Below are 11894 nucleotides of genomic sequence, written 5' to 3' on the forward strand. Positions count from 1 at the left end.
TTGTTTGAAAATGAATACTAAGGTTTGGCAAGATGGGGGTAACAGCCCCGGGTACTTTATGAGTTTATTTTAGGTAATGGAGACGCTTGTTTTGTTTTAGTCCGTTCCGCCCATTTTTACAATTTCACCTAATTCTCCAATCGGACAGTTTCACCCGGCGCTGCAGACCGTTGCCGCAAAGGCGCGCTGTCCTGAAATGGAAAGACAATGCTATTCAGTCTACATTTAGGAATTGAGAAAAAACGTTTTCAGTTTTATTATTCATTTGGGCTATTTGATCTGTAATATTTTTATTTTTATTGTGAAACATTTTATCAACGATGTTCGTCTGTACTTTGTTTGAATAACAGAATGTTATAGCCTAGCCTACTAATTACACATTTCGCATTCGCATTGACAACCGTTGACCTACCAAATCAGCTCTGAAATAAACATTAACATGTTTAAAATCGTATTTTCACAATTGACATTTCAATGTTAAAGTATGCTTTTACAATTAAACGATTTACACAAAATATCTTATCTAAGTTTTTTTATTTTATTTTATGAACACGAACGTGCCTCATTGGGTTCCAACACCAGGCGTGTGGACAAATAGATATGTTCAGGGAAAGTGTATTGTAAATAAAATCTATTTTATTAAATGTATGTGGAGATATGTGCAATATATCCTATTTGAATACTTTCCGAACTATTGTAAAACAAATGAGTAGCATTACTGTTACCACAACATGCCAACAAGGCTGATACGGTAAATATATCAATAAATGAAACACGTTGCGACCCTCTGACCAAATTAGAAATAAAAAGTAGGCTATTAGCCTACTATAATCTTCTGGGGAAAACTTTAGCCAATCCTTTATTCAGCTCCCACAAAACAGCCTCTCTATTTTAACCTTTTACTATAGCAAATAGGCGTGTTCATCAGTACTTCAGACAGTAAGATCCCTCACATTGGTCATTGAAGAGAGTATTTAGGAGCAATCATCGAGCCAGTTTCATTGTTTCACATTAATTCCTAATAGGAGTTTGGGACTTTAATACAAGCGTCTCATTGCGCATGCGCCAACTACAAGTTTTCCTCTGTGCATCAGTAACAAAACTTGCTAGTTAACTGAAAGAAGGCGAGGAGGCAGGTGACAAGTCGAAGAAGTCTGCTGCAAATTCATTCAGTTAAGCTCACAGATGTTCGGACTTCGAATGTTCAGTTTGCAAAATCACCGTCTACCTTTGTAGTGTAAAATGCAGTAAATCAATTTGGGAGATACATGTTTTGCGGTGTTTTTGAAAAGGATTTTCGTCACACTGCTTTTCACACTTAACAGGGTTGGATTTGATGGAAATTCACTTTGGCTGGCAGTTTTAAGAGTACACGGCTAAAGCGCTAAGGAACTACTGAGGATTGGCGTCTTGTTCAGAATGGAGGATGAAATAACGGCTTCACTTTTGGAACGAAGGTACCCGTATGGATGTTTCAGCAGGTAGAAACATACCCTACCAATTTAAATACTGCAGACATCCTGGAATTGCCTTTCTCTTCAGCAAACACTTACTGGTAAATAGTCATATTTTGCCTGTGTTTGGTCGAATTTGTGGGAGACGTTTGGAGAAACATAACAGTAATAGCATTAACGATAAGCTGTATACCTCTGGAAAAAAACAACTATCAAAACAGTGCCTGTGAGAAGATTATTGCTACTGCGTCTGCCAAGGGCACTTTTTTTTTTGCTTGTGAACATTTTATTTGTCATCAAGTGTTTCCGCACACACAATCACGCCCACGTTTGTTAGAAGTACTAATTGTTTAGATTGCTTTTGGACATTGTAAATAGTCTTCACTCCAATACTATCCGCAGTTCTGCGCGAGGAGCGCTTACTACTCTCCCGATGTCCGTTTGCCGACACAAAACTTGAAGCCTAAAGATTGATTACCGCTGCTGACTGCGGATCAGACACTTGCCTATAAATCACACTTACCTTCCATAACACTTTGGATTGCAAGTCTGGGACAAACCGAGGACGTTTCTAATCAACACAAGGGTGTTGCAAGGGAATTTAACATTTTATAATACCCAATAGAACGTGGATTACCGCCTGAATACATCACAGGTAAGTCTCCTTCAGCAGTTTTTGCTGCGTATAGTCGACATGATTTTATAACATCTGTGCCTAAGTTTGTGAGGTATTGAGATATTTTCTCATGATTTTCCTCTTTTATGAAAATGTTGCCTTGGGTAGCCTAGTTTTATCTTTCACTGTATTTGACACTTAAACGCCGCTTAGTTTAAAAGATGGTAGTTTATGGGTGCGTCAAGTTCTCCGTTTGTATTTAGGTTGAATCTCGTATATTAAGAATTAATATTGCTCAACAGTGTTCAATTTTCTATTCGTCCTACCTACCTAATCTTATGTAAACATTTTTGTTACGTACCTTTTGTGAAATTAATTTTTTGATTAGGGCTCCCTCTACTGGATTCGTCCCATTTTTGATGAATGAGTGATCGGACCTGTGCGTTCTGAAACGATACAAATCAATAGCCTGAATTAACTTTGGGATCCAAGTTTGCAACGGGAAGTTTGGCTAGTGGACGTAATGCAAAAACTTCGTCTTATTGAAAATAGTGGAATGATCGTACTGAAAGTTAGTCTACTCCTGCTACCGTAACAAATTTGCGAAGCATCTTATTTCAATATTGTAACGTGTATGTTAGACCAAGCATAGTACATGACTCTTTCTGTTGCCTGTTGCTTTGCGCGCATAACCTAGGTTTGATTCGACTCACTTCATTCGAATTTAGAGATGGCCTAATTAAGAAAAATGTGTTTTATATTTTAGGTTTCTGTTTATGAACAGTGTAACTTATATAATGTAACTATTGTGCGGTTTATGTAAGCATGTTCAGAAATAACCTGGATATGTGCTATTTGTACCAAAAAAAAACGTGAATTAAAATTCCGGATTAATTTAACATTTAATGTACATTTTATATGTCCATTCCTTAAAACACAATATTATCTGAGTCGTGTAAGTGACAACAAAAAGTAGTTTTGTCTTTATAGAAAGAAGCCAACGAGTTTATTGCCTCTTGTCGTGCAGTAGTAGGAGCAATACTGAAGATGAATCTGTTATCGCCCTAACAGTAGAATTATTGGCATAGTTTAAAGAACCCAGGCATATTGGTCAGTAGAGTATAATGATTAGGCTACGTTTGAAACCCTACCCCTGCCCTTTCCGTTCCCTACGCGCACCCGAGGACTCTCTGGCCAAGATCACTCGGACCCGACAGCGAGCGTGGTCTGTGCTACCGTTTCCTGGGAGGAATGCCTAGGTCTGTTTTATCGTCATTGGTGTTATGACAGGTTAATAGTGTAACTTTTGGTATCGTTAGCTAACCTATTACCAATTGACTCGATAGGGTGCTTTTTCGAATTCAAACCGTGAGTTCAAGTTCATTTTTTTCTTCCCAGCCATTGAGCATAGTTCATACTTTGTGTGATTAATTATCATTATTAAGTATTATTATGAAATGCATCTAACACACACATTTTAGACTTTAATTAGGTAGTCCTGAAATGTATTTTTTATCATTTTATTTCAACATTTTATTTATTCATTAAGTTGGCGAACTTGGTTAATAAAAATGCAATCCCTACATAATTTTCATGAAAATATAACTCAAAATGAAAGTACTGGGTACTCCTCGTCTAAAACTTGACCAATGAGTCAAGAATCATTTGAAATCCACTTTCTTTGGGAGTTAGTGCTGTTGAAAATCAAACTTTCAGAAAACACACAGCGTGTTGTTACTTTCTAGAGATGGAAATTGGCATAAGTTAAAATTCAATTTAGGAAAATAGAAGGTCTAATGTATGTTTGACTAAGGTACATTGAATATACTGTTTTGATACAGGCACAAATAATACTTTATTAATACGTAAGTAATCTGAAGAGGTCTCATAAAGTCTTATAGTTTTTGAACACGGTACAATATGTCGCAGTTTTCGTCGCTCAAGGTTATATGCGCGAGCGTGTGTGTATGCTTCCAAATGTGATACAGTAATTAGCACGTCTACCGGCATGCTAGAAATTCGACATGACAAATATTGTCGTTTCTTATACATGCAAATGCATGTTACTGTTAAGTTGGTAACATTTATTTTGTACTCCTACTACTGGAATGAATGATTAAACTATAATTGTTTGGACAGGAAATACATGTTATAAAAATGAAAGAATGCGTATACTCACTACACCAATATTTGTCATGATCTTTAAATAGTAACAGTGTATTACGAAATAAATATTGCCTTGTGAGATGGTTGAAGTTGACCTAAACAATAATCTCTTATTCCACAGCCTACAAACACGTAAGATCATTTTTTTAATATATAGTACCTTACTTGTAGTCTACGTATTATTACTCCGTACAGTTACTATGTAGGCCTACATCCGACGGCGGGAATTAGCCTAATGATTTCAGATTGAGGGCAAAGCAGGAATGCGTAAACGGGCGGTGTACTTTATTTTATTTGGCGGCCAATTTTTGAGAAACAAATCAAACGTAATTAATTTGGAAAAAATAAACTGTGTTGATTTTTTAGATAACAGAGGGAACCCAAATTGTATCCAACTGCGCGAATTACAGTGCACCTATTGTGGATAATTGATAGCCTGCAGTTGGCCCTGTCTAAAATCTCGACGAGAAAATTTAGCTGAGCATTAAATTTGATTCGATTTGATGGGGTTTCACATGCTTTGCACTTGCACTGGAGGCTTAACCGATTTAGAGTAACCCCCGTATTTTATTCTTGCTACAATTCTATTTGCCATTTATTTATTTATTTATCTTCTGTATCACACCTTGTATGTAATTAAATAAAGCAATTCGTAATTGTATAACAAAATAACAGGTATTTCGGGAATTGATGTCTGGTTTTGACTAAATTATTATAGTTTACATTTAATAATTAATTTGAGTCTAAATATATTTAGATCGCTTTAATTGTATAAATACTACCTTACGATATAGGAAGGACTTATTGAACAAGTGTATTGTCCACAAGGGATTCCTTCTTTGGGCTGGAATGGCCTTGTATTCTTCGTGGTGGATGTCCATCAACTTCGCGTGATTCGCGCAAAATCATCCTGCCAAATGACCTCTCTAACCAGTAACGGCCCCTCGCTCCCCTAAGCATCGGGATCTTCTGCAGAAAACTGAAGCCTGCTGCACAAGTCACTCACGTAATACGAGTCCATTATTCTCCGCGGGGTTTTGGATGTCGTTTTGTGCCGTTAAATACTTTTGCTCTGCAGATAAACTAAGAGTGTTCTTTGTCTCACTCCAGACCTTTTTCAGAATGTTCCTGCCATACGGATTTACCTGCTCTGCCTTCGCCAGTATTATGGATTCTAGACATTTTGTTTTTACCGTCACCTTTTTGGCGTTCTTCATGCAAACTGCTGTGGAGGCTAGTTCTTGGTGGTACGTACTAATTCATATTTTCCTTCTGCTTGACACGCGCGTACGCATGCACGTAGACGCACACACATGCACGCACACACACACGCACACGCACACACACACACACACACACACACTTGTTGTTTAACTATATAGTGTTTATACAAAACCTTTGCAATAAATTGAACTGGCACAGTGAATCGCAATATTGGATGGATGGGCAGCATCAGAATGTTTCAGTTTTCTGGGAGGAAGCCCACTGCCTAATATCGTGTGCGCTAATACCCATTTTACACAGGACTTCTCTCATTTGTACTTAACCGCATATGAAATGATATGAAAATTATGGAACATGCTGACTTGAGCATAAAGCAGATTCTATTTCTCTTTATTTATTTTTTCAGCCCTTGCCAGACCAAAGTTCTGAATTTTTATATTGGATATAGAATTCTGTGGTTTACACTGAATTCCCAATTATTTTCAGGCACTTCTCTGTAGCACAAGATGCTCTGTAATTTTCATCTCATGTAGTGAAATGTGAAAAGCAGTGTCACACTTGCTTAATTAATGTGATTATTTGAATTAATAGATATGTCATGTTAATTCTGAAATTCATATTTTTTCTTCATGAAATTACCTATCAAATTACTGGCCGTTTAAAATTAGTAAAGTACAATAACTTGCTGGTAAAAATATAAGTTGAGAGAGAATATTCTCTCCACAGTTGGGATATTATGCAGTCCAAAGTTTCCCAAACTACTGAATACAAGTTATATGTCTATAATGATTCACTGGAGAGGCACCGTTTATACATAAGATATTGAACTGCTCTTAACTCCATGCAACCTGCACGTTACATCTCCCTTGACTGGCGGATGTGGCACCAGCGTTGCATTTGACCATATGACCATTTTTCAAGACACATGACCGTTGAAATGCAATGTGATTCCTAGGATTCCTAGGTTTTCTATAGGGCGCCTTAATGTCCATAAGGGGACAAATGACTTAAATCCCCCTATTGATTTATAGTAGTATGCGAGTCCCTCAGAATTCCTTCCCCCTGTTCAGGTGTGATTGATTTACTGGGTCAGTAATAAACCAGCAGAATGGGGTGTTTTCCCCCTCTGTTACCACTACATATTAGGTTACTTTCAAGTCTAATTGCGATTATCTGCAAAATTTCACTTTACAGGTCCCTGGCCATGAATCCTCTCCTGATTCCGGAGGCTTACATCATCGGAGCGCAGCCGCTGTGCAGTCAGCTGGCTGGCCTTTCCCAAGGCCAGAAGAAGCTGTGTCAGTTGTATCAGGACCACATGCAGTACATCGGGGAAGGGGCCAAGACTGGGATCAAGGAATGCCAGTATCAGTTCAGGCACCGGCGGTGGAACTGCAGCACGGTCGACAACTCCTCCGTCTTCGGCAGAGTCATGCAGATAGGTAGAGCCTGAACCTCCTCTGCCCCATTGGCCAAAAACTGTGTCCTATTAGTGCTTCTATGACATAGGCTACTATGTGCTGATTTGTGATTGTATGACAGGGGCTACTATGTGCTGATTTGGTGATTGCCTGGTGGCAGCAGGCACTTGCTGCAAAATGGATAAATAGTATCTAGTTTTATAGTAAATAAACACATACACGGAGATGGGTGGATGTTGCAAGGCAGTTTACTAAGTGCATTAAACGTTACTATGACAGTTTCTGGTCGTGCAGTTTAGCTCAAGAAGGCATGTATTATAGTTGCTTTTCGAGACCAAATTGGAAACACTGCCCTGTGCATTGAAAGCATACGGCCTTGTGTAGAGTTGTTCCCTTTTACAGCTGTGGTGAAATACTTTTATCATGAGGTTTGCGAATAAATCAAATGTGGGCTGCCTCAAAATGACTCACATTTGACACCGAAAAGAGAGAATAATTACATTTGTTTCTAAAATGTATGCCTGCTCTGTATTTAAAGTTAATATGGGCACATTGCACTCATAGTTTCACTACAGAGGGTGCAGTGTTCCTCTGCATTTGCAAACGAAACTGCTCCACGTCACAGGTGGGGTACGAAAAATCTGACCTGCATCACAATTAGCTACAATACAATTTTCCATTTGATTACTGGACAGAATTGGGTTATAGCGTATAGTGTTTGTTTTGCCTAATTTTAAATCTCCCTACAGAGCCAACTTTTATAGTGGTCTAGTTGTAACATGTAAATATAAAACCGGAGGTAATTTAATTCCTGCAAACCTCATTACTAGTTCTGTATGTGAGGCAATTCATTCAAAAAAAAGGAGTTGCACTGCAGATTCTGATGCATGTAAGCACTTTGCTCTTTCACCCCTCTATAAACACTTGGTTACCAAAGTTCTACTGTCACGCCAGGAAGGCTAAGATCAGTGTTTGGAAACTCCAGCGTAAACACATTGTGAAGTAGAGAGAATACCATTCGATTCTAGAATAGAAATTCTATTTTTAAAAAGGGGAAGAATTTAGAGAAGAGTATTTGATAGAAACTCTAGCTGAGACGATTTTTTTTTTTTTGGCGTGAATTTCTGGTGCGTATCCTGGAATCTGGAGTATCCTTCATATAAGACGGGCACTACAGTTGCCAGTGGGGTGTAGGGATAACTGCACAGCAGCGGGTGGGATGTGTGGGGAAGATGTTGACCAGCAATCTGAGGACAGCTCATCTGTGGACAGCTGTGCTATTAGGCCATTTCCTTTGATGTATTTGAAGCTGTAAAAAGTAATAACCTTTCTCCCCCTTGGCTGACATCGTACCTCAGCTTTCTCGTCTGGATGCGATTCAGGCCTTCTGTTATTTTCATTTATAACATGGGTTCTAGAAAACCATCCGTTGTTTCATGGATCCGTTTATTTATTTCAATTTTTCATACTCGCCCATGTTGCCTTTCGCAGGCATGCTGGAATGCCAATTGTGCTTTTCGTCCTGAGTGGTTCCTTTTAGCTAGGGCAGTAGGTAAAGATTCTCTGGAACAGCTAGGGTGTGAATCTGGCTTCTGTTGATGGCAAAATATTATATGTTTTGAAGATCATCCAGCAACCTGCTTTATCATCTGTTCATTCACTGAGGAATGACTGTACAGACCACCATTACTCATACTGCATTTTGTAATAAGTATATTTTGAAATATATTGTTATCATTGCTGTTACTTTCATAGATTCACTTCCATTTACTGGTTTATTGATTTCCTCATTGAGGAAGCTGCCCTTTGAGTATGTAACCGTGATGTAATGTTCGGCCCTTGTTCCCCCAGGCAGCCGCGAGACTGCTTTCACGTACGCCATCAGCGCAGCGGGAGTGGTGAACGCAGTGAGCCGGGCCTGCAGAGAGGGGGAGCTCTCGTCCTGTGGGTGCAGCAGGGCAGCCAGGCCCAAAGACCTGCCCAGGGACTGGCTGTGGGGCGGCTGCGGGGACAACCTCAACTACGGCTATCGCTTCTCCAAGGAGTTCGTGGACGCGCGGGAGCGCGAGAAGACCTATCAGAAGGGCACGTACGATAGCGCGCGGCTACTGATGAATCTGCACAACAATGAAGCCGGGCGCAGGGTAAGGGCTCGCTCTCTTTCAACAGTTTGATTTCAGTGTGTTTGTGTCTTACGTATGTTGGTGGAATCATTTCTCCTTCAGCTTTTATAACAGTGAACAGTTTCTCTATGAAGATCCATCCACAGTTCCTCCCCTGGATTTCTTACCTATTGTAGATTTTTTTATGCCTGACCTTTAAATATTTGCCCGGCACATTTGCTTTATCTGATCACTGTAGAGATTATTTTCAGTGCCGTAGGTTACTCAAGAAAATACTGGCGAATGTACTGCAAGAAGGATGTCACAACAGCATGATTCAGACAGTCAGTATCGCCCAGCAAGCCTGAGACTGGTTGGTAACGAAGGTGTGTGCTTTGTTCTCCAGACGGTTTCGGACCTGGCTCACGTCTCCTGCAAGTGTCACGGCGTCTCCGGGTCCTGCAGCCTGAAGACCTGCTGGCTCCAGCTGGCGGACTTCCGCAAGGTGGGCGACGCGCTGAAGGAGAAGTACGACAGCGCCGCGTCCATGAAACTCAACTCCCGCGGCAAGTTGGTCCAGGTCAACAACAAGTTCAACACCCCCACCAGCTACGACCTCATCTACATCGACCAGAGCCCGGACTACTGCGTGCGCAACGACAGCACCGGCTCGCTGGGGACTATGGGACGGCTCTGCAACAAGACCTCCGAGGGCATGGACGGCTGTGAGCTGATGTGCTGTGGCCGGGGGTACGACCAGTACAAAGCCCAGGTGGTGGAGAGGTGCCACTGCAAGTTTCACTGGTGCTGCTACGTCAAATGCAAGAGATGCACAAAAACCGTGGACCAGTTTGTCTGCAAATAACAGATCTAAGAGAGAAAAAAAAGAAAAAAAACTATATAAATTATATTTATAGAGTTAAACAATTATACCATTGCAGAAGACTGACACTTTTCCAAGTAATAGGTACAAAAATCTAATGTCTGCAGAAACTGAGAATATCATTGGAAATATTTATTTACATAGAGATTTTTTTTTCTGACTTGCAAGCGGATTTTTAACATAGTATAAGTGCATAGACCAATGACATAGGTTTTAGGGTGAGTTCCATAATATATGAATCAAAATGTTTAGCATGAGAAAGATCTGGAGGTGCATACTTTGTAAGTTTGGTATTCTGCAGAAGTTTCTGTGAATTTGGGGATCTGTGATGGGAAATATGCAGGAACAAATTAATATTTTTTTGTATTTAAGTATTGTTGACATTTACCAAAACTTCCCCGATACAGTACATCTCACCTCCACACATGCATACACTGTACATTAGGTCCCAATATACTGCTTTGTTCATTTTTAGTCTGTGGTCAGGGATTCTAAGGTGCCAATAATATGCTCTTGCGTGAGTTGGATTTAGGAACTAGAGCAGTGTTACTAAGCGTCTTGTGTTTTAGTTGTGTTTGAAAAGTCCATGCTTGGAGAAGTTCTACATTCAGAGGTGTTGTGGGGCTTTTTGTAACAACAGACTTACCCGTTACATGTGACCTGTCCTCCAAGGATTGATTAAGTTCCCCCGAAAAGTAAAGCCTTATGCACTTTTATAAAAATGGTAACAAACTTTTTTTAATGACAGATCATCAGCAGTAATATAACCTATTTTATTCTACTCTTTTCCATATACACACAGGTATCCACTACTCGTATAAGATCATACTTAAAAAGGTTTGAATATATATGGGCAATGTCTTGGTTTTGTTGGTGAAATATCCCATGTTCTGTATATACTACGTCTATGCAACTGATGATTAAATTGTATGTATTTATTTTCAACCTCTCTGTTAAACCGTTTAAAGACAAAACATTGCTTTATTTCCTCCCTGTTTACCTGTTTAAAATAATACAATATTTTGAGAAATGTTATTTGCAGGTGCCACTGTGCATGCATTTGAACACTGGTGTTTCATGTTATTGTTTGAACTGGGCAACATGATAAGCTCTGGATATATATGTTATTTGAAATTTGGTTTCCACTCTGGGTTTTTGTTTGTTTATGGTATATAAAGGGAATCCGTCTTCGTCACACATTGTCAGTTATTGTACACCTTCAGCACCTGCAAAAACATGCCTTTATCCGTGACGGTAAAATGTCTCTTCTGACATCTGCATGACACTTTCTGTTACAATTCATATTTCAACTTCTAAGTTCATGTTACTGTACTGCTCTGCATTATCAACCCTTCTGTATATTTATTAGCTTCTTGATTAACTGAAGCTTGCTAAAAATATTTCTTATAGCTTTTGTTCTTTTTTTAATTGGACCATTGTGCTAATGTGCTTCAATAAATTTTAAGGAAAACATCTGCTTATCATTGTGTAAATTTTCATATGAGCTACCTTGAAATAAGTCAATTTATTTAACATCATCTGTACTTTGTGTTTGACTTCCTTCCCCGTGTATGCTCTTAAAATCACAATGTGTACATTTCAGCAATTTACCAATGCTTACAGAGATCAGGCCTGTCTTGTTTGAACTGAATTGTTTTAAGGTAAGACCTTTTTCATTTGTGTTGTTTATTTGTACACCCTAAACCTGTCTGCTTATCACAGATTCTGAGACATTGATTTTACAGTTTCATATTAACAAATCAAGCCTCTTAAGTAAATAAAGGTATTTGGACTCTAAAATGACAGTTGCCTTTGAACTGTGTTGTAGGTTTAGCTGTTTGCACAAATTTATTAATCCATGGTTCCTAATTTAGTGTTCAACACTAGCATACATGAAATGCGTGTCTTGGCTTGTAAAAAAAATTTAAAATTTTTTTTTAAAAAACATTGGCAAAAAATTTATAATTGCAGCCTTCAAACTTTCTATGGAAAAGCCACGGTATTTAAAAAAACAAAAAAAAACAAAAA

General features: G+C 39.0%; 1 protein-coding gene across 4 annotated transcripts; it reads left to right on the forward strand.

The window, feature by feature from the left end:
- The first annotated feature begins 1114 nt into the window (after positions 1-1114).
- wnt5a (wingless-type MMTV integration site family, member 5a) lies at positions 1115-11666 on the forward strand. Of its 4 annotated transcripts, none has more exons than XM_061256652.1 (6): positions 1115-1172; positions 1326-2109; positions 5347-5483; positions 6655-6902; positions 8733-9025; positions 9390-11666. In XM_061256652.1, exons 3-6 carry the CDS (start codon positions 5359-5361, stop codon positions 9846-9848), a joined length of 1125 nt encoding a protein of 374 aa, XP_061112636.1. In that variant the 5' UTR covers positions 1115-1172; positions 1326-2109; positions 5347-5358; the 3' UTR covers positions 9849-11666. The 4 variants fall into 4 exon arrangements, with proteins under 4 accessions (XP_061112636.1, XP_061112634.1, XP_061112635.1 ...); XM_061256650.1 differs by having other exon boundaries at positions 1123-1481; positions 1857-2109; XM_061256651.1 differs by having other exon boundaries at positions 1123-1457; positions 1857-2109.
- The last annotated feature ends 228 nt before the right edge of the window (positions 11667-11894 follow it).

This window comes from Conger conger, chromosome 10 (genome assembly GCF_963514075.1).
Source record: "Conger conger chromosome 10, fConCon1.1, whole genome shotgun sequence".
NCBI lineage: Eukaryota > Metazoa > Chordata > Actinopteri > Anguilliformes > Congridae > Conger > Conger conger.